This window comes from Aptenodytes patagonicus, chromosome 22 (genome assembly GCF_965638725.1).
Source record: "Aptenodytes patagonicus chromosome 22, bAptPat1.pri.cur, whole genome shotgun sequence".
NCBI classification, from domain to species: domain Eukaryota; kingdom Metazoa; phylum Chordata; class Aves; order Sphenisciformes; family Spheniscidae; genus Aptenodytes; species Aptenodytes patagonicus.
In genome coordinates, this window is record NC_134970.1 from 6,265,331 (window position 1) to 6,291,840 (window position 26,510).

Here is a 26,510-nt window from a genome sequence, read left to right on the forward strand (position 1 = left end):
GATTTTCATCTGCAAGGTTTTTCTCTATTATCACGTGGATGCCTAGTGTATGTACAGTAGACTGTATCAGCCCTATGTTCCTTATTAATATGCATCTTGACAGTATGAAAAACTCAAGTGGATTAGAGAGGCAGGACAGCCTTTTACAAGGGAAGAAAAAGATGGTCCCTGCTCTGAAGAGCTTGAGACAGACCAAGCCTAGGAGAAGAAGATAACACCAAACATGCAATGGCGGGTGAAGAAGGAAGGTATATAATAGAACTAAACTCTTTAATGATTGAGATTACTGTGTAAGAGGCAAGTGCCTGTGATAGAGCAAGCAAGTAAGGGTGATATTATCATGGGCATCCATGGGTTCGCTGTGTATGGAGTGAGTGTTTTGGGGCAGAAATCCCATAGTTTAGCATAGGGAAACAGACGCCTAATGAAGGGCTGACACACAGCAGAGAGAATGATGTGAATGAATTGGGCCTCGTGACCTATGTTATCATGCAGCCCAAGTATCACAGAGCTAGGAGCACATGCAAGACAGCTGAGCACCTGAGGAAAGGACCCGTGACCTGCATCCTGTAGCCTGACAGTGAGGCTGAGTTGCTTATGGAGCAGACGTGCACAGATGTTGCATGTCCTTTATTGGTAAATGTGCAAAGCAAAGAGGCTAATTTATGTGAGATGATTTTTTTTGAGCAGCCAGTGATACCAGTGAGGAAGATGTCTGTTGGCAGTCTCATCTGTGCTTGTTCCAGAAAGTGTGGAAGAAGCGTAAGTTTGGCCAAGCCTGCCTGTCAAATATAAGCAGTAGTGAGGAGGCAATCGTTTTGTGTGAAAAGTGGGAATATTCCCCGCACGTATGTGGGTGTGATGGGTTAACCCTAGCCAACTGCCAAGTACCTACCCAGCTGCTCGCTCACTCACCTCTCCTGCAGGATGGGGAGAAGATAGAAGGCAGGCAAGACTTTTTGAATAGAGATAAAGACAGTTTAACCAAAAGCTGCATGCAGGCAAAGCAAAATAAGGAATTTAATTACTGTGTCCTATCAGCAGGCAGATGTTTAGCCAATGTTTAACCATTTCCTGGGTCTCGGTGTGCATAATGTTTACTTGGGAAGGCAAATACTGTAACCATAAACGTCCCTGCATCCTCCTCCTTTCGTTAAGCTTTTATTTGCTGAGCATGACATCATATGGTATGGAATATCCCTTTGATCAGTTTGGGGCAACTGTCCTGGTTATGTCCATTCCCAACTTCTTGTCCATCCCCAGCCTACTTGCTGGGAGAGATGCAGAGTGAGAAAAAGAGAAAGCCTTGATGTCATGCAAGCACCGTTCAGCAATAGCCAAAACACTGGTGTCTTATCAACACTGTTCCCTCACAAATCCAAAACGCAACACCGCATGGGCTGCTGTGAAGAAAATTAGCTCCATCCCAGCCAGACCCAATATGAAGGGACGGCAATCAGAAAGGAGATAGAAGCAGCCTTGTGTCTTGTATCTGGTGCTGCAGATACTCTTCCGATAGACATCACTCACCTATCCTGTCTGTCTGCTGACAAAAGTCTTTCCTCTATTTTCCAACGATCTCCAAAGAAATTAATGAAGCCGAGTTCACTTGGCCTCTCCTTTCGCTGGGAGGATTCCAGGTTTGACGTTCTACGACACACCACCTTCTTTCTTCCAGAACCTCTTTTACCCTAGCATAGTGGTCCGTTAGCCTGAGTTTTCTCTAGAGACAATGATAAGATACTGAAAATTCGGAGAAGAATCCTCACTGCAAGGTTTTGAAGGAATGTGACCAGTAGGATTTGGTGGAAAAAAGTGAATGGGCTATTTCCTTGCGATCTAGTAATGGAAAACACTCGGTGCAATTCAGAAAGACAAAGCCAAGCCATCTGGGGAAGAGAAAGAGATGTCTTTCTTGGAACAACATCAATGCAAAGTTGAAAGGATCACTGAGAGCCAGGAGAAGCCGCTTGGTGTGCTGATGTAGGAAAGTTGCGCCAACAGCAGGAGCAAAGGGACTTCCAACAGCCAAGGACCTTGCAGGTTGTTGGAACTGCTCCTCATCCAGACGCATGATCTGTAGCACAGATTCTATTTTTCTGCGCTGTTCATCCTTGAACTCCTATGATCTCTTAAGAGTTTCTTTGTGACAGAAAAACTAGAGTCCTGGGAACGCTGGCTGTGGCCCCAGGAGTGAAAGTTACTCTCAGCCATCCCTGTGTGCAGCCTGGGATGGCAGAAGGCATTGCAGTTATGCACCATGCTTGCTATGTTAAGTACGTAGCAATATGAAAACCATGGATTTAGGCTACGGATTAAAACTATTACTTGCAAGCAAATATTCAGGAAGAGTCAGTGGAAGACCTTTTAGAAATTTGTGGGTCCAAGGAGCGAAGGTGGCAGTGAGTGCTGGACAAAACAGATTGGGAAGCAAAGAATAGTGGGCAGTTGCCAACATCAACCTAACCTGGTGACTTGGAGTATCTGGACAGAACTATCCATGTGCAAAGGTGTTACTTTTCAGCTAGAGGACAACCCACCGCAGCACCGGCATTTCTGTATGAGGACACAAATCTTCAGAGGTCTGTCCCAACCGTTTAGCCTGAGAGGCCACCTGGAAGCTGGGCACCCTAGAGTCCATCAGGTCCAGCTTCTTCCTGGCAAGCCAGCAGTCGGCTGCTGGGGGTGGAGGTGTGCAGAAATACTAGAAAATGAGTTAATCTGCAGATACTTGTCATCAGGGATGTGCAGATTCAGCTTTCAAACTGTTTTGGACAGCATGGAAGTGACTCTGAATTTCCTACAGTTGTGTGATTTGAGTGGACAAATAGTGACCGATTTCCAATGGCACAGTCGGCAGTGGGAGGCTGAATTTGGCAGAGACCTACTTGTCCTCCTCTTGTGGATGTGGGAGGCGTAGAGCAGTTACAGTGCAGTCCGAAGAGAGCTTCTGGCAAATGGGAAGGGAGATGGCACTGCTTTCAAAAGCAAGACAGAAAAGCAGAAGTAGTCAGTGCTGGATTAGTCTGAAGATCCATCCAGCCCATCGTCGTGTCTCCAGCAGAGACCAACACGGGGAAGGAAATCAGAATGGAGACCGATAGTGGATGCCTAGAAAAGAGTACAGAGACACAATGATCATACGCAAGACTTCACTGGTACTTTTCATTTTCCAGCTACAATAGCTCTGAAAAAGACATGGTATCTTTATGTTTAATACCCCCCTTTTTTTTTGTTGTCCATCATATTTTTCTATTAACTTTCTGAGGTGAGCGTAACCAGTCCTCAAGTCACCATGTCCAAGCAAAAAATGATTTTGTAGACTTTTTTTCATCTTACTCTTCAGTCTTTCTTTTCCTAGACTGGGAAATTCTGTGTAGGCATCCTCTGAACAGAAACTATCCCGAACTTTTGACCATTTTTCTTGCCCTTCTCCATAGCTTTCCAGTTCCACCATAATCTTTTTCAGATGGATGGACCAGAACCACTATACCGATTAAAATGTCATTGCATTGTGGAGTTACAGTGGCATTTTGTTGTTTTTTGGTTTGCTCTCTATATCTCCCTAATAATTCCTTATATTCCAGGGCTCTTTACTATTGAGCTGATATTTTTGTGGACTGATCTACTAAATTTGCTGATCTGTTTGAACATAACAGCTCATTCAGAGCTCGTTATTGTGTATGGAAACACAAGGGTTTTCATTCATCTACACTGAATTTCATAATTTGTTTTATTGCTCAGTTGTTTGGTGTTACGAGAACCTTCTGAAGCATTTTGCAATTTTCTTGAGAGCTATGCCACTGGCAAACTTTGACATCTTGCTCTTCACCCGCTTTTCTAAATAATTTGTGAATATTGAAGAGTACAAGCTCCGACAGAGGCACCTGGGACTTCTTCCTTTCATTGGGAAACCGACTGTTGAACAGCCTTTCTTCTCTTTAAACCAGCTATTTATACAGCTGAGGACAGTCCCGCTTTTGCCATAGCAGCCTGGTTTCTGTAAAACTATGGTGAAAGAAGTCCAGGTAGATGATTGACCATAGATCCCTGTTTACAGGGATACCAATTCCTTTGGTAAATTATACTGGATTTGAGGCAGGTCTTGTCTTGACTGAACCTGCAGAGACTTTTCTTTGGTTGTAGAGAATTGTAATAGAAAAGAGAAGACCAGTCTGGAGACAGAATGAACAGCCATGGGAGCAGCAGAAGCAACAAGCAGCAGGAGGGCTGTGAGAACGGCAGGGGTTGACGGCACTGAGATTAGCAGGTCATCGTGATCCCAGAACGTCTATTTGCAGCTGCTGAGGACTTCCAGCTCAGGAAACTAATGACAGTCTAAAAAAAAAGGCAACAGCTTAAAATGAAAACTGAAGCCTTTAAGAGATGGTGGTGGGAAGATAGGGTAGGAGTCAAAAGACACCCAGACAAGAAAGAAGAGGGTAGTAAGTAAATCCAGATGGTTCACACAAGTGAGGAAGGATGAACAGACAAAAAGATCAATCTGTCAGCTCCTAAAGGGTATGAAAAGGTACTTTCAAAGCCGATAGGTGGTTGCCAAAATCAGAACCGCCCGGGAGATGCGAAGAGGAATTGGAAGCTGGTGTCATCCTCCATGTCACAGCAAGCAACACTGGACAAGCCGCCTGGACACAGGTGTCTTGGCACCGAGCTACTGGCCAGGCCACGTGGACACCTACCTTGGTACCTGCCTGTGGTTATGAGCGTGAGAGAGGGTTTTAATTTAAAATAAAATCACCTTCTCCAATAAGATCTACCATTGAAATTTACTACATTGTTCTGCAATGTCACAACATTTTCCTACACAGTCTAGCATTGCTATTCTATTATTCTATTTTTATTATAATTTCTACCTATTTTATTGGTATGGACAAGAAAATGCTGCTCTTATGGCTCCATAGACATCCCTGGGAACGCTTCAAAAAGTCGGTGTTGTATTTGCCACTCTCCTGCCCTCCAGTATTGAAGCAGTTCTTGGTGAGAACTTTTTTCAGCTGTTTCATCTTTTATTCCTTTAAGGTTCTTGTCTGAACGTGAGAGTATAATCCTCTTCATTCAGAAACTCATTACTGTTCATCAGTATGTTTCGAAACTTCTTACCCACATCTCGGTTTCAGACAGCACTGGCAGTTCCCTGTGATGAAAGGATGGGAACCTTTCTGGGCTCTTCTGTGGTGGTCATGGATACCAGTATCTTAATTTTTTCTCATAGATTTTTCTTTCAAGACTCATTTTATACCTTGATCTTAAAAACCTTCTGGCCAACTTCCTCCTGATGTTTGAAAACACGTTTGTTGTCCCTTAAGTCACCTGCTCATTTGGATGCAAGTTCAATTTATCCAAGGCTTTTTTTTCCTACATCTAATGGCTGCCTTAACCCAGTTCAGCCGTGCTGGCTGTCCCCCTCCTTCTCCAAGTCTTTTTGGGCTAGGTGGCACGCATTTGGTCTCTAAACACTCTCCAGCGACTTGCATAGATTTTGCTCTTTGGGCTAACCCTTTTAATTATCTTTTTTTTTTTTAATGGCTGATGGCCTCACTTGCTAAAAAATTTTCTTTAAATAATAATAATAATATAATAATAGTAATAATAATAATAAAGAATAAAACCGTGAAGACCTTGTTTCAATGCATAAAGGATGAGTCAGCTGGAACAGTTTCCTTCCGTAGCACTACAAGCTCCTCGCTAGCTCCTGCCCCATCTTCTCATGCTTCTCTGAAGATAACGCTCAGTCCTTGCCATGTTCTCTGTTGGTTTTTTAATTTACATTTTTACATCTTTCTTGCACATTCTTCTCTCTCACCAAAGCTGCCCCCCCAAGCTGGCAGCGTCCCATTTGGCTTTGGGTGGAAATACATGCTTATTTTTGTACTCCACCTCTCACACCTGACAAGTGGTGTTTAAGCTTAACGCAATCTGACAAACCTGAGCTGTCCAGGTGGTAGGACGAGGATTTACCAAGAATTTGCGTGGCTGCATGTTGCCTTTTTAGCAGGTTTTTCTCCATTTTTAATAGATGTCTTATGTTAGCATTCCTGTCAGTCTTAGCAAGAGGGCTGTGACTCCTTGGCATGCTTCATCTCCGGTGTTCAGCTGCTGATGGATGCCTCCATCCTTGCTGTCTGTTGCGGAAGAGTAATTTAGATCACTTAAAGAATCACCGTCAAAGGTGTTGGCAAAAGTGGGTTTAATATGATGTAAAAGTGCGACTTAAGAAAGTTCGATGGGAAGGTTCACGCTATTAATTGCTGCATGGAAGAAACATACAAAGGAAAATTGAGTTACACTCGAGTTATAGAGTGATTCACAGAGAGACCGGGGATGCAAAAGGGTAAGGAGGACCCTCCCGTTGGGTCATGAGGTTTAGAGTGGACCCCCTTGCTTTCTAAACTCCTCCTCAGAGAGGAGTCTAGGTGTGGCAAGGTCCAAACCTAGTTGCAGACTTGGTCAATGTTTTATGTCTGAGGGATTATAATGCAAAACTTACGTCATGTTTCATTAGCATCAATTCAGCATGCAATCAAAGTTACCAAGGCAAAATAACAGTTACCGTACCACAAGGTTATGTGCGCTATCGGTCTCCTACCAAAGATCTCTCGTTGGTAAAAGGTCCCTCTGCCTCGAGGAGCAACCTTGAGAGGTGTCCCAGCTCAAGGGGAGATCACCGCCACGCAGCCACGCTGCCTGGCAGGGAGACCTCAAAGAAGGCTCACTTAGGCTGTCATATTTATGGGATAAAGTGTAGTCAAATTACATGCGATGGAAAAGGTATGCATGAGACTCCTTGCACCCACAATGTTCTTTGATAAATGAGTCTTGGGAAAGCCACCCGCTGTTCATGTGTCCATCGCATGATCGGTGTTCCAAGCTGATATGCATTGATGCTCACCATGTCACTCTGCTCCTTTGTGGGTTTTCAGAGAACAGATTGAAACGAGCGGAGTTCACGCCTGGCTACAGCTCAGGCCTTTACCCCTTCCGGAGCCTGCACCAAACCGCCGCCAGTCTGGTCAGGGGTCGAGCGCACCCATCGCACTGTCCTTGCAGCAGGGTGTGGGGCTCATTTCAGGACTAACGCTACAGAGCCACCTTGCACACCAAGCAGGTGAGAAAGTCAGCCCTGTTTTCAGTTATGGTCTCACAAAAAGACACTGGTGTCATTTAGGTGGCAGTTTCTCTAGCCCAAGCCTGTAAGTTTACTGCAGTCAACCAGGAGCAGAGGAAGAACAAGTTCACAGGAACTGGCAAGGACGAGAAGTATGATTGCAGCCACTCCTTAACGAGGAAATGCTGATGAACTCAATGGAAGTTGACTGAAACATCTCAACTTCTCAGGGAGCAGCAGGAGTGGGGCTACTCCCCAAGGAAGGATGAGCTGGGCGTCACTTGGGTACAGGCGGTGCCCTCAACAACCAGGGAGCTGGGCCAGGTAGACAGAGCAGGGGTGGTGATGACAGGGTCCATGGACAGCAAGGGGACATGGTGAATGAGGTTCTGGGTCCGTCCAAGATGTTCAGTAAGGAGCAGCAGGAGATGGGAGTGGAAACAGGGCTGACCGCACAGTTGAGGTCCATGGAGGAGATCAGGTTGGAGGAAGGTTACCTACAATCTAGGTCTGAGGTCTGTCCACAAAGTAAAGCTGGGGCAGAACCGAAGGCATGTCTACCCACAACATAGCTCAGGCCAGGACTGGCTGCTCCAGCCTGGGCTCACATGGAGCTCCTGGGCCACGGGCAGAAAGTGTGTGAGGAGGTCCCAGGTGAGGCTGGTCAGGGCAGTTAAGGTATATTAATGCCCTCAGGGGCCTGTAAGTCCCGTAGCAGTGAGGGAAGCAGATCCTTGGGTTGACTGCTTGAGTCTTCAGCCTTTCCTCAGCCAGCGCAGTCTGACTATGGCCACCTTCCTGCAGGGGGACCGGTCATCAAAAGTCTTTAGTAGGAGAGGTGAGGCCTGGCCCAGCCCCCAGGAGCACTCCTCTGTGTTGGTGGGACTGCAGGGGAGGGGGAGAAAGGGGCAGTGGTGCCGTGGGGTCACGTAACTCTGGAGCAGTCAGTCGGGAGTACGGAGCTGTTCCTGGGTGCTGCTCATCCCTGTCCCTTTGGTAAAGGGTGAGAGAGGAGGAAGAGGGTTTTCCTGGTGTCGGGGAGATTGTTAAACGGAGAAGAGTTTGACGCTCTGAGGTTGAACTTCTGTGGATCTGCAAATGAGCAAGAAACCCAGCAAGGGGTGCTGAGCTGGGTGGGGGAGCCTTGGCGTGGTTTTGGGGGGGCTGTGGGTTTTTAACTGCAAGCTCAGGAATGTGCTGGTTTAGGTAGAACTCAAACTCTTCCCAGAGCTCAGGCTCCTGACCGCCAGCAGCCCGTCTTGGCTGGCTCGTCAGAGTGCTGCTGCTACTACAGAGAAACGCGGGGCGCCCTGGAGCAGGAATTGCTCCTGGGGACAGCCTGTCTGATGCTTGTTGTCAAGAACAAACTCTCTGTGCTTGACAGTGATCCACGGGCGAGAGAGAGATGAAGGGAAGGTGATGCCAGGCACCAAGGGGAAGGAGAGAAAAGCCCTGTGAGCAGGCAGGGTCCTCCTAGAGCCTTCCTGAGAAGCCGCATGAATGAATGGATGAGGTTTTTGTTTCTCCCCCTTTTGTACCAGGAAAAGGGCTCTCTCCCCTCCCCTCCCCTCTCTTCCCAGCAGGGATCAGGGCTCTGCAAACCCAAGGCAGTACGTCGCTGTCGTGACAATCTCCTGGTTAAGCCATTTGCCTAATGAGACTTAAATGAGGCATAGAAAAGGGGTTTCTGCTCGCTGAAACATCATGTTTTCTGGGTTGTAGCAGTTAACCAGAAACGGGGGTTTGCGTATTGCCTCATTAGAGAGCGCAACTCTCCAGGGAGGCCCTGATCCCTAGGGATTTAGCAGGAACTAAAATATACTGGGAATCTTCCCCAAGCCGTAGAGCCCTTGGGGTCTCCGTGACTCCACGTTAATCGTATCTACTTGTCCTCTTACTCCACTGGCTTCAGTAGTTTGGCAGGTTTTTGGCTGCAAAGCTTGTTTTCACCACGTGAACTGTCTGAACTCTGGGCTGAACCAGGCCGCAAGTGCGAATAAAGCACAACTGCGATGGAGACGTCCTATTTTAATCTGGGAGAAAGAAGTTGCCCAGGGCAGCTGCTGTGATTTCCAGGAGGCCTCCAGTTTAAATTCCTCTCCTGGTCCTTTACCTGCCCCGCCGGGGAAGGGAAGATGCCAGCATAAGCTATTTTGGTGTGGGAGGAAACACATGCTGGAGCTTATGTAGCTGTAGACATGAGCGATAATTTAGGAAGGAAGCTGAGCTATTCCTGCTACACAGGGCTCAAAGGCAGCTGTTGGTAATGTATTCTGTAGGTCTGTGTGTAATCAAATATCCCTTTGCTTTGCTGTACTTTGGTAGAACTAGAGCAAATGTGTATTTTTCAGGCTTCTGGCTTGGTCTGGACGTGACTACCGTGTGTGGGAGGTTGTCCCTGTGAAAACACTCGGTATAAACCCCCTGGCACGCAACACCATGTGACAGCTTTTGGGGGCAGCAAGAGGAAGGAGCGGCTGGCTCTTGGGTTGGAGACTGTCTCGGGGGAGCACTAGGGACATCAAGGCTACAAGGACATGTGTCATGCTCTGCTCCGTGCTCGTTTAAGAGTCAGTGCTTCCCCCTTGAGCGAGCGGGACACGGGCTGCGTAGTCTGACTCTTCCTAGGTTTGTGCAGCAGGGACGCTGCCTGTGGGCTCTTGGATGAACCTGTCCATCAGCTCAAACAACTGCCAGGAAGAGGGAGGGAGGGAAGGATGGAATTTTAGAGCAGAGTGACCCCAGGGCAGCCTGTGCAGGTCGCTGTTCCTGCTGCTGCTCCGGGTGACTCCTCTCCAGCAGCAAATGCACGGCTGCCCTTCCAAGCAAGAGGGGAGACGGTCAAGCTACCGGCCGTCTCCTCTCCTCTGGAGGAAGTTGTGGTGTAAAGAGGACTTTCCTTACGGGTCACTCAAAGGATGAGGGGCTCTGGGGTCCTTCCAAAGGACCACAGTTTGCAGGTGATGGGTCAGCCCCAGCTGCCCCAACGAGGGAGCCGCAGGTGTGGAAGGACGAGGCTGGAGCCCAGCTCTAGGCTGGGGGCTCCGCGCATCCAAAAGGACTTGGCCTGAGGAACACTGGAGAGAGCAGGGCAAGGGCTGAGGGAGGTAAAATTGGGTGTGGTGGAAATGATGAGGCAACACAACCCTTTAATAACCTTCATTTAATAATTCTTTCATGACATTGGCATGTGTAGAAATGTTACAGGCTTGTTTACAATACTGATAACATTTGCATTGCTGTGTGGGTTAATAGCAAAGCCCTTTATGTCAAGTACAATACAATCACTTCATAAATTTTTTTTATATAAAATAAATGCTTAGAAATATCAACCGTTATTGCTCTTAAATTCCTGAGTTATGCTGAGAACATGTTCTCTTCACCTTCATTAGATGCTCCCCGCTATCAGCAGTGTCTGCTCCTCAGTCACAAGGCCCTGCTGTGTGTTATAAAGGGTTTGTCCGTGCAAGCTGACAACTGCACGCAGGGAAATTTTCTACACAGGAAAAAGGAAAGAAAACTCAAGTTAGCGGGCTAGTCGCTGTCTCGGCATGGACAATTTCAGTAGTCGGATGAAACACCAAAATGCAGAACGGCTCCAGAACTGTAAGCCTGATGCCCAAGCTGTTCTCCTAGCCTGACGCCATCATTTGCCTTGCAATCCTAGAGCAAACTTCCCCCGTGACTGTGACAGATCTCGCGAGTGAAGCTGGTTAAAGCTAGTCTGATGCTGGAGTCTGTGTGTTAACACAGTAGGGGTGGATCCCGCTGCGGAAGAGAGGACTGCTTAAGGCTGATCATGCTACAGGCCTTCCAGCCTTGATGACTGATAACGTAAGGCAGCCCATCTTGCATCACATCAGGCTATTTAGAGCTTGGCGAAGCAGAGCACTTAACGTTAACTTCATTTTACCTGAAAGTCACGGATATAGGTGAGGAAAAAGCTGAGGAAGGAGAATGCTAACGACCACTCTGAGACGGTACTGATGATGTGAGCTGTGTAGCCCTGTGTAAGAGTGAGGGGGGGGGGAAAAAAAAAAAATCGGTGTGAAAAGCTCCTCTTGAAGCTGCAATGGCACAAAGATGGCTTGCACATATGCCGTCCCACATCCACAACTATTCCCTTTGGAGAGCAGCATTTCTTAGCGTATCTGGCGTCTCTAAGAATGAAGTGTTGAACTCAGCAGAAGAATGAGAATGACCACGAAAACTCCTGCTCCACACAACTGGGATGACCCCCACTGGGAATTCGGCATCCACCTGCAAAACCTGAAGGCTCAGTCAAGAGCTTGGCACGACTACCAGCAAAACCTCTTTACAAAAGTGAGGTTCAAGGCCCTCCCTTGGATGTAACCAGAATCCCGAGAGGCTCCTTATGCTTTAAATAAAGGGAGGGGTGGGAATAGCCCTCAAAACCAGCCTGCATAATACTACCTCCAGCAGTGCCTGGCGAGGATGAGGAGGGCCAGGGAGATGGGCGGAGCTCTTAAGACCTACATGCCCTTTCTATGTCCCACTCGGGATCCCTCAACGCCCAGCACTTACCACTTCAGTGGCAGCTCTACCACTTGTATCCTTTGGCCTTTTTCTCCTCCTGACTCCGCCAGACACCCACCTGGCAGCAGTCAGGGACTCTGCCTCGCTGCAACCAGCTGGCACGTGAGCTTCGTTATTTACAGTTACCGTGTAACAGTGACTGGGAATCGCTGACCAGCACGGACCAGACGGGCTGGTAGTTTGACATCTCGTTGACGCAGTTCAATTACTGCCCGTGAGTGAGATTAATTTAAAATAATGCTTGAAGCTGCAACTGTTTTGCTCAGAGCAGTACTTCAGCAAGTAGCTGCATGCTGGCGCGACTGGTAAAGCTCATTTGTGCTCTCCCGACCCAGTACGTGGACACAACTGCAGTAAGTGCCCAGATGCAGTTGTCACTGCAAATAATGTAGCTGGGTTTTGTTCTCTGTTTATTTTCTCTGCTCAGTCACTTACGTTTTCCTGTGGGTCCCAGTGCAACTTCTGCACTAGATTTGTTCCATACAGGCCACTGTATAAGACAACTGAGGAAACAAACACTGTAAAGAAATACGTTAAGGAAGATCCAAGACAACGAATGAGCAGCTTGGAAATTTCAGACTCGGCTCTGGACTGTGTCAAGCTGAGGCTGTAAGGAGATCTCTGCGTGTTTTCCACAAGGTCTCCTCAGCATAATGAACAGTAACGGTGACGCGGACCGCTTCACATCATTCCCTTCAACTTGTAGGTTGTTCCAACTGACTAGTTACTGTCACATGAAAAGGTTAATTCTAATCTAAATCAATTATCTTTGTTCTCTCTATGCTGCATCGTTATCCCTCCTTGATCAAACACAGCGTCCTTATGAAAGCACTTAAACTATCATCCAATGGGAATACTGACAGCATTTTGAATTGTTTTTTTTTAGTGGTATTTTCCAGGCTAACAGCACCTGGACCTCTTTGATTGCTTTTCAACTTCTCAACCACCTTGAATTCTTGATATGCGGGTTACAGGTTGGCATACTAGATCATTTGCAACAGAGAGGATTATTGGCTTTCCTGGTTTCCCTCTTAGTTCACTCAAGGTTTTATAACTGCTTTGGTACAGCAGCCAAGGAAAAACCCCACATGACAGTGATTCCTCATTTGATCAGAGACCTGGGTTATTTCTAGAGTGATTGAGATGTGTCCTGCTTTCGGCTGGGATAGAGTTAATTTTCTTCCTAGTCGCTGGCATAGTGCTGTGTTTTGGATTTCATATGAGAACAATGTTGATAACACACCGATGTTTCAGTTGTTGCTGAGCAGTGCTTACACTAGTCAAGGACTTTCCAGCTCCTCATGCCCTGCCAGCAAGAAGCTGGGAGGGGGCACAGCCAGGACAGCCGACCCAAACTGGCCACAGGGCTATTCCATAGCTCAGCACGTAAACTGGGGGGAGTTGCCCGAGGGGCAGGGGTGGCCGCTGCTCGGGAGCTGGCTGGGCATCGGTCAGCGGGTGGTGAGCAACTGCATTGTGCATCACTTATTTTGTATATTCTTTTATCATTATTATTATTATTTTCCCTTCCTTTTCTGTCCTATTAAACTGTCTTTATCTCAACCCACAAATTTTACTTCCCCCCCCCCAATTCTCTCCCCCATCCCTCTGGGGGAGGAGGGAGTGAGCGAATGGCTCTGTGGTGTTTAGCTGCCTGCCGGGTTAAACCACAACAAGATGTCACTTTTTCAACATCTCACAGCGGGAAGGTATGCTACATCAGTGCTACTGCCTTTATAAATGAAACTTGGGAGCATTAAGTTATAGAAGACCTGATTTTCGTAGGATTAGGATATTAACTTCTGCAATCATTAATGAGATTAAACATCAAGAGCCTCCTGATGTGAAAGATTAATTTTGGTGGTGAACAAGGCTGGACTTACTGACAGAAACATGTCTTTGAAAATCCAGACTTCTAAAGCTTATAAAAAATTGATGTGAGTGGTCCAGGGAGCTCTGGTTACTGCTCTGAATGCAAGATACCCAACTCTCTGCTAATTAAAATGTACAGCTGTAGTAGCTGTTAGTTACCTGCCTGAGTTACTACTGCAATGGAAAGAATTTAATCGTGATACAAAAATAACTGGCTCCCATCCTCCCCCCGTTACAGAGCGGGTAATGAACTGCTTTGCTCTTTCTCTGTTGGCAATTCTGCTGTTTCACTCCAGCAGAGGATCAGGAGCATTCTGAGATTTCCTTCTGTCCTCCAGTACCAGTTACAACCATTTCACCTATGGCCATAGACTTCTGCCTGTTATCGCCCTTCCCTTATTACATTATGAACTGTTAATTTAGAAAATATTCTGACAATTTCCCTTTTCTTCCCCTTCCATGCATATGTATGTATATATCATTATTTCCACAGCTGTCTTTACTTCCCTCTAATTTTGGTTAGACCACGCTGGTTTAAACACCTCTATAGATTTTGGGCTTGTGGGTTTTTCTGGCAACTGTAGAAGGCTCTTAACTTGCAGCAGTTCATAGTGTTCCATTTTAGTCTTCCCCAATTGTATTTGGCTCCTAACTGTTCAAAGCTGAAAATCTTGTTCTTTGCTAGCACCAACAATTTCTGCTAGGGACTGCAATTCTTTAAGTCTCACAGATGACTTCCTTGCTCCGTGTCAAGCCTCCTCAGCAGGTAAGGGTCCTTCTCGCTTCTTTATAGACAACTAGCCTGCGCCCCGACTGCCGCTTCTCGTCTGACTAGTACAGATTATATAATCTTGCAGTAGCAGGAACGGGAGCTCAGCGAGATGTTCCGTCACTGGGAAATGGGGCGTATGGTTTAGTGTCAGTTTTGGCTGCCAGCCTGGAAATAAGTGGAATTGGTGGGGATTAAATTGGTGGCCTTGATTCAGCTGCAGAAGGGACAGCATTTAAGCGATGATTTTTGCACTCATGTCTTTGGAATGTAAATTCGAAAGCTTTAGTGTTGTAGTCCTGTTTGACACAAAACTGAGTCATAATTTTCAAAATACAATGTTTAGGTCCATCGGGGTGAGCAGAACAACTGCTGTGGTTCAATTTCCTGATTGTTAAATGACTCCGGACAGGAAAAAAGCCTCTCCTTCTGGATGGGTTTGCCTGTATTTCTGTAAAACCCACAGCTGCTTCCAGCACTCAGAATTCAAAGTTAAGAGAGATGATGGATTCCAGAGCCGAGGGAAGGTTGTAGGGAATGCTGGTCAGAAGCGTCTTGTCTTTTGAACTGTAGGATGGGCAGGGGAGGAGATCAGAGGTCAAATGTCTCTTCTGACTCAACCTTGGCAACGTGCTCCAGAATTGTGTCTCTGACACATGCCAGCACTTTAAACCTGCTCTGGGAGCCAGCTGGCACAGTGCAGCACCGCTGCGCATGGTTAGGTTAGTAGTGTTTTCTCTTATGCTATATTCTGTACTTCTCTTTTAGTTGTATCCATCTATAAAACTTGCTGCAGCATTCCTGTCTCCAGGAACAGACACTTTTATTTCTTACCTGGCTTTTCCCCCCCCATTAAGCCCCCCCCATCTCTTAAGTACACTTCCCTTTCTCCCCATCTGTCAAAATCTACAGTCAGACCTCTTTGTGATAAACTCTTATTTTGCCATTTTCAGTCTCTGGTGTGCAGAAAGAGAGGAGAAAGGGTGGTAACCATCCCTCTTACCTTTTTTTATTATCCAGTGACTCACTTGTGGGCTTAACCTGATGGTTCCCTTCTTCCTAAAGTTCCCAGGTTGCAATACAGAATATGAACAGATGGCAGGACACAAGCTGTACGTGTAAAGATGACAGGCCTCCTGTGGCCCAGCCTTTCACATTGGTAGGTTAAATTAATGTAGATGCAAATACTGTCATTTGTGAAGGCTGCTCCGTTTTACGGTGACGCTGCACAGCAAAAGGATACTGCTCACAATGCTTGAGCAACACCAGAGTAACATGGTCAGACGGATCCAAAAGATGTCTTTGCTGTGAACTTCTGGCTGCATCAGGTAGGACAGGACGGTCTGAACCATCATATAAATGGCCCCTACTCCAAATGTCAGGCAGGCTCCAACCACGTGTATGTAGTACAGGATACATTTCTAGGGAAAGAAAGCACTGCTTGTACAGAACCTGGTTTCATTTTAAACTGTGAGAACAATTTTCTTCTGTAAACCTTTGGCACTCCACCCACTCAATTACCTTCTCACATCCTAAGCTAAGCAGTTCTGGAACATGCTAGTACTTGGGAGATTTTTCTTGGAACCCTCATACAGAGTTAGCGGGAAGCCAGCACCTGCCAGCCCTCTGTATTGCTGCTTTTGTTAAGTTCTTGTGGCTAAGTTACAGGTCACAGCTATATCTTAACTATAGGAATTATAAGAGCTGTTCTCATTAGCCATAACGGACAGTGGTACAGACACTGGATGAAGGAATCCCTGCAGCTGGGCAGGTAACGAGAGTGACAACAGGCTATCCACTGAGCATTTCTATCCCAGGAATCTGTACATCTATGAAATATAATGCAACACAGGATAAACATGACACCGTTCTAGTACCCCAAATGGGATTAGAAATAACGAGGTTTAGCGCTTCTCTGAATTACTCTAGTTTGAATAAGCCTTGTTTGTCAAATTAGTATCTTTGAATACTCAGAGAGAACAAGGTTGAATCAAGCAGTAATACTCCTTAACTTAAAAAACACTATAGGAGAATCAACTGTCAAATAGTGAAAATCATTAAAACTAGACGTTATTCCAAGAAAAACAACCCAACTTAAAATTTACGCCCTGAAAAATCACATTGTGTTCAGTCCTTTCCTCTCATCCCTGGCTAAGCACAGTACGCAAAGACTTTCTTGCCCATTGTGCAACGCGAGGCCTGGCAGCCTCCCTGCACTCCAGTCGTGCAGGTGATCTTTTATGCCCTAAAGCATGAGACTGTCTGTGTATTTTACTGAATAACTGTTAAGATCAGGAATTGGAGTCACCCTTTCCTCACAATCTCCGTGTGCACCTTATGTGCACAAATGAACTTGAAGTGCTGCATCCACAGTATAACGGAGGTGGGAATTTAAATAGTGAATAACCAAGTTGCAAAGGTGTGTGCTCCAAAATCATGTGCTGTTCAGTGATGAGGTGTCATCAGAGAGAAATCTTTGCCCTGTGTGAGAGGAAGTCAATAGCCACAGCCAGAATAAAGCAATAGTACTGGCTGAACAGCACGAATTGAATCTCCCGTGAGGATGAGCCCTGTGCTATTGCTTTGACTCCCAGCAGCGAGAGCTGTCTGGAGCTCTCTGTGGGATGGCTGTTCCCATATCCCCTTTGTTCATCTTCGTGTATTTTCAAACTTCAGTTGTCTTCAGTAACTAGTGGATTCCAGGGGGCTTTAGCTCCTTTTGCCTCTGGGGTGGCCCTCAACCAGTCCTCAGCATCACTTGAATATGCAGGTACCTCACTTCCAATTTTTGTCTTGCTCAAGTGCACATGTTACACAAACTAGTTAACAAATTAACATGCACCTTCTAGATTTTGATTATCTTGAAATCTACAGAAAGTAGACATGCCCTCTCCTGGCCAGTGGTGGAGGGAAATCATGGAGTTGAACACAGCCTGGAGGCTTTTGCTTGGTGGGTGTGGTAGGGGAGGCTGTGACCTCTGGGTATAGCTAGGGCTCTAGAAAAAAGTAAATAGATTGAGGCCTCCAAAAAAAAAAAAAAGAAACCCCAAAATGAGTGTGCTGAGCTTTCTAAGACAGGGGCTGCTGAAGCACTTGGAGAGCTGTGCTAGGGGAAAAGGAGAAGGGAAAAAGGTGGAGCTTTCCAGGAGCTTTTCCTCTTTGCTTTTCCCTGCCCCTAATCCAGCAGGAGACCGAGGTGCCACTGCAGCCTCTAGTGGCTAAAGGGACCACTACAGGCCCCTGAAAAATCCAGCAGGTAATTAATATGATGAGGCTGGCAACTGCACAACTGCCTTGCATGTAACAGCCAACGATGTAGAATGTGGCCCTGCTGATGGTGTGATATGTGAGAATATCAGATGATTATTTTTTTGAGGGGGTGGGAAGTATTGGGGAGGAAAAAAAAATAGCGACACTGGGAGGGAGAAATTCAAAAGCTGGTTAACATTGTAGTATTTTCAAGAATTGCGCAGGTTTGAAGGAAAATATACCCAAGAGGGCAGATTTTTCAGAGCTGGACTTCTTGTGGGGTTGGGTGTTTTTGTTGGCTTTACTTCTAGTTGTAACAAATTTTGAACATTTAATACCTGATTCTCCTGAGTCAAAATACAATATAGTTGTGGTCTTTTAATCTGGAGCGAGGGCTTTCAAATCTCCTATAAGGAGATCCAAGATGAGTTTGCATTCTGAAAAACTTGTGGGGTGTTTAACGTTTTGAAATTTCATGAATAGCTGCTCGCAAGTCCCAGTGGATAAAGCAAATAAGAAATAAGTAAGAAATTATAAAACCTTAAATTTTTAACAGTTTTCTGTAGGGAATTTGACAAAAAAACAGGTTTGCCCCAAAAAGTTTTGCTTTCAGTAAAATCTCCATTTTATCAGATATCTCAGTAAACAAACAAACGCACAACTCTGGACAGCTTCAGAACATTGCAAGCAAAGCACGAACCTGGAAATTTGCAATAATGCAAAGTCCAAAACAGCTCATCAATCCTAGTGTAAGGCCAACCTTATTAAGCTTGATGATCTTGGATTTTTCTGGATTCAGAGCGTAAACTTGTTTGTAACGGACATACATAGTAGCCATACCTGTTAAGGAAGAAACCAAATGCAGTCAGATTTTCGGCTGACGAGTAGACTGCCCTTGTTTAACTGGGAAGATGCTGAGTGACAGAGGCAACTATTTAAAACACAAAAACTGTCTTATGGTACACTGAAATAGGAAAGCTGAGAATCTGGAAGCCAAAACTGAAAGAATATAATGGTAAACAAGTCAATTTACTAGATTTTTCTGATCTCTTTCATTTGAAAGACACACTAGGTTGTTTTTCCCCCTCTCCATAATTGCAGCACAAGTAAGGTGACTGCCTTGAATTTGCATTTCTATTTCTTTTACTAGTCTGTTGGGTTTTCTTGAACACATTTTTGGCCTTCTGGAATCTGCAACTGTCATGCTGGCTTTGTGGATAACATCCCTGGCATACACTGTCCTCTGAATTGCTTAAGAGAATTAAGATTGATTGCTTAGAATTCAGTTTTTGACTGAGAATTATGGGCTAATGATCTGAATAAGGAAATTAAATTGTTTAAAACTGTGTGCATTCCAGAACTGCCCGCAGTTCGCCAAGGACAGCTTTCTATACTCACCCAAGAAAGCCGAAATATTTAACATGATCCCAAATAAGCATCTTTCAGGTGGTATTGTCCCTGTATCACTGGAAGAGATAAATGGAGTGATACTTACCTATCTATACTAAAAATACTTGCAACACAACTGTACTTATTTCAGCCTACAAAGGAACCATAAGAAACAGGTTTGTAAAGAAAAAAAACCCTTCCAGGTATTTTTCAATTAATTTTTCATTACTCAAACTCTACTGTGCTAGTTTTAGAGCTGTAGAAATAAGCATGGTAAAGACGTGCTATCCTTAGAATAAGGAATGAACATACTTGGTATAACTATTCCTTTTATATTGATCTTGAGTCCATAAAAGGTGAATAAAGAGTATTAAAACTGGAAAAATGGAGAACCTGGAAAACTGAAAGACCAAAACTAAGGTCATATGTACAGCCTTGATGCAATGCAGTTGGGAATATAGATTATAGTACGGATTTACTGGTGCAACCAAACCTGGTGACAGCAAGATGCTTTACTCTGAACAGAGAGTCGGAGATGCACCCCCGGCTTTCTTGTTCATCATCATTTTAAGGATACGTTCACAGAGCCACAGCTCAAAGGTTAGACTTCTGCACAAAATCAGACAGCTTTAAATAGAGTTACACACAAATAACTATAAACAGCTAGTAACTTTAGAACTGGAGCTAGGTAAGAACTGCTGTTTAAAGTTTGGAGTTGGGGAAAAATTCACAGGAGTGAGAGGCCAATTCAACACTACGGTACAGTTAACAGGGCAATTGTATGAACGTTACTGACCTGATGTAGGGCACCAAAGGGTCGACGTGGTGTAGGACGATTGCAGTAATGTATGAAAACACAAAAGATGCAGCTGACCAAACAACCAAAGCCACAGGCAAGAAAGAGAGGCCTTGCTGAAACCACCACATCTCAGTGCTGACTTCTAACTCGGAACACTGTGAGGAATCAAATACAAAGTTTTACTACGATTTCTCAGAGGTTTTGCTTTTCTCTTGAAGCAAGCTGCTTCAAGTACAGCAATTTGATATTGCTTTCAGTCCTGTCCTGCAAACCCAAAGTGAACATTTGACTTCACGGCACAGAAGCAATCATAAATAAGCAGAAATAACATCTGGAAATGTTAATTCTGAAACTCTTAGAAGATCATGAGAAAAGAAATCAGTAGTGTCACTTTACTATGTCTCAGCATTTGTTGCTGCCAGAATAAGGTTGAATAGGTCACTGTGAATAACTGACTGTATTTTCTTCTTACCCTTGTGTCATAACACCATGTTAGAATTAGTGAGGCTGACAGGGAACATGTCCCAGTAGTGACAGTTTAACTGATAGTGGCTGTTGTGGAGCCTCTGACTTCCATTAACAATCAACTGGGCAGACGTGGAGAAAATGACCTAAAATCACTTTAATATCTGCACTCATTTACTACCTGTCATGCTGTGTGACTCAAAATCTGTTATAAGCATCACTTAAATAAGCTCATGGATATCTGTGAGCAAGAGCTGAGTGCTACCAGCCATAACCTTCCAACTCAAGGGCTGCTTTCTCCTGGTGGCAGTACGGCAGCTACCATGTTTTTACAGGTGGGAGGGAAAGGTCCATTTACGGCGGAGTGAAATGGCTAACTCTGCGCTCATGCTACCCGGTTCCTTAAGTCCCAGCCTGACAGCAAATCTGTGCCTCTACCTCCAGCTCTTGAAGAGCAATAACCTGTCACCCTGGTGAGCTCACGCAAAAAGAACCGTGACTCCTCTCTACTCTTGCTGCTAGAGGGAAGTAATTTTCTGTCGGCTTCAAATACAAAGTTAAGCAGAGCTGATTTCAGAATCCCAGAATGGCGAGGTGGGAGGGGACCTCTGTAGGTCATCTTGTCCAACCCCCTGCCCAAGCAGGGCCACCCAGAGCCAGCTGTGCAGGACGGCTTTTGAATATCTCCCAAGGATGGGGATACTACCACCTCTCTAGGCAACCTGTGCCAGTGCTCAGTCACCCTCACAGTGAAAAAGTGCTTTCTTATGTTCAGACAGAGCCTCCTGTGTATCAGTGTGTGCCCACTGCCTCTGGTGCTGGGCACCACTGAAAAGAACCTGGCTCCGTTCTCTTTGCACTCTCCCTTCAGGTAGGGAGACGAGATCCTACCTGAGCCTCCCACATTGGTGAGATCCCACCTGAGCCTTCTCTCCTCTAGGCTATACTTGTCTCTGTGTTTTATGCCATTTTACTGATGGCATTCCCTTACATTTACACTGGTGAGGAGAGTACAGAAAGTGTTTAAGCATAGTTGAAACCGGAGACTGTATAATAAAGAATACAGATCCAAGGGCATCCAGGCAAAGATCAAACAGTATGTGAGAAAAGCAAAATAATATTGAGACAAAATAGGAAGGAGTGCAGCCCTGAGAGGTTGTAGGAGGTGGGCATTGCCTAGAGTGTGAGAGACTGGAAGAAAGGAGAAAGAGAAAAGGAAGAAAGAGATAGGAAGCACCAAGACTAGAAAGTCTCATGGGAGGAAAAAAGAAGTTGAAACAAAAGTGGGTGAATCTTGCAATAGATCAGAGCTGATCAACTCCTTTCCGTCTCACTTAGGAGACCTCAGCGCTCTTCTGACGTGGACTTACTGCACATAGCAGGTATTCGGTCACAGGCAGACCTTTGTCATATCTTTTTGCTGACCTTTGCCAGCACACATGTCTAGGAGAGCTTGCGGAAAGCCAGGCTGATAGATTCATCACATAATGCATAACAACGCATAATGAGAATTGCTCATTTACCAGAAACTGGTGACTTGTGTTTGTGCTGCTTTTAAGCCTAGAATATTAGTGTTTCAGATGAGAACAAATGAGCTCTGGCATTCTCCTGGGAGGTTAACAAAAGCCAACTCCAACTGATGACCCTTGAAAAGAATGTACAATTACATCCTCGCAGAATTAAAGGTTCAGCTGCTTGTAAGGAATATGTCAGGTAGCAGATGGAGGTGTCTAACAGGAAATGTAGCGAATAAGAATAGAGTGCTAGAATTAAAGTTGCTTGCTTTCTTACCCTTAAGCTTTCATTTTTAAGCTAAGTATAACATTTACCCTCTAATGTTGACATTCATTTTAAGACTGTAATGCAGTAAAACCAGTAATGAACATAACTCCACAATCCCATCTCTTGTAGGAGTAAATTGGGAATTTGCAAGAGAAATGCATATTTGCATGGCATTCTCTGTTACAGATGTTACTTGCCTGGGCATGTAATTCAAAACTTCAAGCAGTCAGTCTGATGCTTAGATTTTACTTTTCCTTTAGCATTTAAATGACAATAGTGCCTTAGCTTTATTTCTGAGCTAATAGATTTTTGTCTGAAAACAAACAAACAAAACAATATGCCACATACCTGAGAACAAGGGCATCAAAAGAAATGTCACCTCAAGGGGAATCCAAAGTCATCCTTCTGGTGAAGTTCCACATTCGCTTCATTTTTTTTCTAAATCTTTGAGATATAAAGGAAAATAATCAAGATGTGAGGTACTTCTATACCTCTTACTCTATATTATTTATTCTCCTTCTTAGCATCTTCTATTAGTCATTGCTGCTGACTGAACATTGGATTAGATGGACTGTTGGCCTGACACAATATGTTTTTCCTATGTTCCAAGTGGTTTAAGGAGTGAAGCTTGTGTATGGTGGGATGGTAGAAATACAGAAAAACAGGTGTTGTTTAAGACTTTTTGGTTTATAGGACTTGTCTATGCAAAGATTTAACTTGAAGTGAGAAGCTTTCAAAAAAAAAAAAAGAATGCAACTTTTAATGCCATTAAAACCAGTGCCTACGATCACTGCTTTCACATAAGGAAGAGGACAGAACATGGAGTCTTCCCGTTTCATTGTGGATGGGCATCCCAATGTGATGCTGGTGCCGCGCTAAATATGTGGCAGGATAGGTGCTGAAGCAACCTGAATTTAATCAGACATCCCACAACTCCTGTCTGCTCTTCACATGAGCAGCTGCCACTGGAGAAGTTGTCAGAGGAGATACTGTGCTGCGTTCCTCTTAGCTGGCGATATTCATAAGCTTGCACAGATGCCTGCAATGTTCGGGTGCTGGTCAGACGCAGCTTTGGGGTGCCCCTGCCATGTGGGCGCAGCGGGACTGAAGCTACGCGGGGGTAAGGCTCACAGACAACGCAGGTTCTCCACCCGTTGGGAGCATTTGCGTCCGTATGCAGATTAATTTACCTGGAGTAAGGCGAGGTTAGTAAAGCAGAACAGCTATTCCAAATTTCCCCCCCTGGATACTGCTCTTATTACATAATAAACGTGTCCACGCAGGCAGCTCAACAAGCAATGTCTGCTCCAGAGCAAGCCCTGCTGCAGAGAAGCCCTCAGTCAGTCCAGACTGGGCATCCCTGCAACCTGTGCTGTCACTTAGCCCAGAGCTAAGGCCCGGGCACAACTTATGATCGTTTTCATGTGGTCAGGTGTAAAAAGCAGTGCGGTAGCTTCAGTTGCAACCTGAGAGCTCTGGTGAGGCGTGACTTCTTACTGTGAATGTAGCTGCAGGCTGGTACGTCCCAACAGCACGGGGATGAGAGCTGGTTTGGGCTCTGTCAGAAAACTGCAGCTCTGGTCCTCTTACTTTCACAGACCTAAACCCCTGACAAACTCTCCTTATGCTTAAAACCATTTTGTAAATTTTTTCCCCACTAAATTCTCTTTCTTAACTCTGTCAAGATCTCCTCATAATTCTTATCGTCTCCCTTCGTCTTCCTTCCTGTTTAATTTTTTTCCAGTGAAATCAAGTCCTTTTTCATGCTATTATGGAGACAGACTGTATATACCAAACACAGGCTTTGTTCCGTGCAAAGCGCTGTGTATATTTATGGCACCGTCTACTCGAGGCCGTCCAAACCTCGCACTGCTGCAGACGCACGCTGCCAACTCACAGGGCTCTGAACGTGGAGCATCTGGGCAAGCACAGGCTTATAACGAGGCACCTCAAATCACTGGGAGGCAGGATGGAATTGCCTCGCAATTTGCCAGCTGGAAGCTCCTGAAATAAATTATTATTAACACCTCATCCTGTCCTGTTGTGTGGAAGAAAACACACGCAACCTCCTTGCTTTTTCACAAGGTCCTTTGCCAGCTGATTACATAATGGCAATGGCTAGCCTCTCTTTTCAACATAACTATGATTTTCTTAAACATTTATCCTGATCTGTAGGCACTTCCGTGTCCTAAGGGGGTTTTTAAGCCCCAGATTGAGTATCACAGATCTTTTCTGCGATAGACATTATCAAATCATCATCAAGAGCAAGTCAAGGAAGTACTTCAAAAGCAAAGGAGATTTTAACCATCTCTGAGGTTTTTCTTTAAATGCAGGAAGTGTGCAGCAGCATTCTGCACATGCTTGAGCATGCGGAATAGAAACTAGAAATGGAAATGAAAGGTGGCCAAGACCATTAACGGCAGAAAGTTAACATTACCTAGAATGATAATGCTGAGAAGATGGTAAAAAGTACGTGTGCAAAAGGGAAATTTCTAAATTAATGCTGATACCCTGATTGTCAACCTGCCTCTTCCCTGCTCTCTCAGCAAGACAGGCAGAGATAAAGCTGTACTAAGGGATACTCCTTTTTCTCTCCAGCAAAATACTCCAACAGACACTGTGTTGAAGGAAGAAAGACAAAGCAATTTGCCGTGTGCATTCCTAAGTAAACACAAAGGTTGGATGGGGATGAGTCAGAAAGGACTGAACATGTTCATTTGCGCAATTTATTGTCAGGGTCAAACTGATAACAACGGTTAAAGGTTGCTAATCCTCAAAGGACTGTAAGTAAGAAAGTAGGAAATGTGTCACCTTTGTTGTTTCCACTGCAGGGTAATGATGGATGACTCATTTTGAGTGTTTTCTCGGTACAGACCCCAAAAAGGTTGCTATTCAATCTTTTAGCTATGGGGGTCAGCGAGAGAGGGTTGAGGCGAGGATCTTTATGCCCTCACTAAGCCCCTGTTACCCAGCTGGGGAAGCAGCAGAATGGCACAGCACCAAACGAAACAGAGCCAGGCACAAGATACTGTGACATAAAGATGTACCAATGCCTGTTTTAGAAATGTGGCATACCACGATACCGGCCTGTCGCTACAGCTGACTGAGGAGCTCAGTGTCCAGGATGAACGCATGCTACCTGTCAGTCCAACCTGTCTAACCAGAGAAAAGCAGCTAAAAATACGCGAGTACTTGAAGCAGAGCATGGGAGACAGCTTCCCACGTTACGGCTGGGGAATTGATGCTACCGCAAGGTCACGGAGAGGGACTGGAGGCGCCCGGTGTGTGGGGGACAGCTCAGGGTGGTCAGAGAGAGGGGAAAAGGGACCAGGATGGAGGGAAGGTTTAGGAGAGCAGCTGGGCAGGAAGGAAGGGGAGATGGAGGGAGGGAAATGGGGACCCCTGGGGGGTAAGGGGCCTGGGCGCAGGGAGGTGAGAGGACAGAGGGGTTCGATGGGGTCCCTGAGGCGGGGGGGGTCACTGGGAGCGACGAGGGGCCACGGGGGATGGTGGTCGGGGTGACTGGAGGAGCAGGGAGAGTGATGGGGGTCACTAGGGCTGACAGGGGGGCACGAGGGGGGGGGTGACCGGCGTGGCGGGGGATTTGTTAGGGCAGGGAGGGGGAACACCTGAGGTAACTGGGGGTCTCTAAGGGCGTTGGGGGCTCCCAGGGCGGCCGGCGGGTCGTTAGGCGCGGCAGGGGGTCAGCGGTGAGGGCGGTCAGGGTTGACAGGGCGTCAGGAAGGAGGAGGCCGGGGATGACACCGAGAAGGACGCGGGACACCGGAGGGTCACTGAGGGGGTGACGGGGAGGCGAAGGGAGGCCGGAGGGTGGCTGAGGGGAGAACCGGAGAGGCCACGGGAGGGGCGGACGGCGGGGGGGAGGCTGTGCACGGTGAGTCCCCTCCCGCCCCCCCCTCATTTACCTCAGCCGCTCCCGCGCCGTCCCCGCGGCGGCCTCGTCCCGCCCCGCCCCGCCCCGCCCCGCCCCGCCCCCGGCGCCCGCCGCTGCCGCCGCCCACCTCCTTTCCGGCCGTCGCAAAAGCGGCGTAAAAGCGTCGCCCGGTGCGGGAAGACTGAGGTAAATGCCGGGTTTTCCTCGGTGGCGGGTGGGAGGTGAGGGGACGGGGTCTGCCCGCCCGGCTCTGCGCGCTCTCCCCGGGTGGGACGGGGTCCCTGGGGGAGGGGGACGCCGTCTGGGTGAGGGGGCAGGTCCTCGGGGTCGGGCCTGGGCCTGTGCTGCTGCGGGCTGGGCCGGGGGCTGGGGTACCCCCCGCCCAGCCCGGGTGGGTCCTGGCCGCCCTGGGGGGCTGCCTCCTTCGGGCTGGGGGCGAAGCGGTTGGTCGGGCCGAGAGGTGCCTTTGTCCTCCCTCCTCTCCCCTGGGTGTTTGCCGGTGAGCAGCCAGGCCCGGGTGAAAGTCCTGCGGAAGGCGGGCAGTGCGGGGTTGTTTGTTTTGGAGGACGAGGCGGTCTTTGGTTGTTTTCTCTCCTCGGGGGGAGCA

General features: G+C 46.5%; 2 protein-coding genes across 5 annotated transcripts in view; one reads left to right on the forward strand and one right to left on the reverse strand.

Annotated features, from left to right (window-relative positions):
* Positions 1-10,274: 10,274 nt before the first annotated feature.
* On the reverse strand, positions 10,275-26,379 carry DRAM2 (DNA damage regulated autophagy modulator 2). Of its 3 annotated transcripts, none has more exons than XM_076358233.1 (9): positions 26,031-26,379; positions 22,357-22,452; positions 19,759-19,916; positions 18,972-19,039; positions 18,274-18,413; positions 15,568-15,745; positions 12,119-12,201; positions 11,040-11,132; positions 10,275-10,622 (listed from the first exon to the last, which is right to left on the reverse strand). In XM_076358233.1, the coding sequence occupies exons 3-9, from the start codon at positions 19,887-19,889 to the stop codon at positions 10,515-10,517; spliced, it is 801 nt and encodes a 266-aa protein (XP_076214348.1). In that variant the 5' UTR covers positions 19,890-19,916; positions 22,357-22,452; positions 26,031-26,379; the 3' UTR covers positions 10,275-10,514. The 3 variants fall into 3 exon arrangements, with proteins under 3 accessions (XP_076214348.1, XP_076214347.1, XP_076214349.1); XM_076358232.1 differs by lacking the exon at positions 26,031-26,379 and adding an exon at positions 25,935-25,981; XM_076358234.1 differs by lacking the exons at positions 11,040-11,132; positions 26,031-26,379 and adding an exon at positions 25,935-25,981.
* The window catches only part of CEPT1 (choline/ethanolamine phosphotransferase 1), a 31,556-nt gene continuing 31,079 nt past the window's right edge, over positions 26,034-26,510 (forward strand). For both annotated transcript variants that reach the window (XM_076358227.1, XM_076358229.1), the window contains exon 1: positions 26,034-26,089. The gene's annotated coding sequence lies outside the window, so the exon portion shown is untranslated. The remainder of the gene's footprint in view (positions 26,090-26,510) is intronic.

Bases quoted from the DNA above. Each gene is read 5' to 3' on its own strand.
- DRAM2 (XM_076358233.1), bottom strand. From the start codon at position 19,889: ATGTGGTGGTTTCAGCAAGGCCTCTCTTTCTTGCCTGTGGCTTTGGTT. The intron at 15,746-18,273 runs GTTCGTGCTTTG...TTCTTTCCCTAG, and splicing joins GCATTATTGCAAATTTCCAG to AAATGTATCCTGTACTACAT. The intron at 10,623-11,039 runs GTAAAATGAAGT...TTTCCTGTGTAG, and splicing joins CCTATATCCGTGACTTTCAG to AAAATTTCCCTGCGTGCAGT.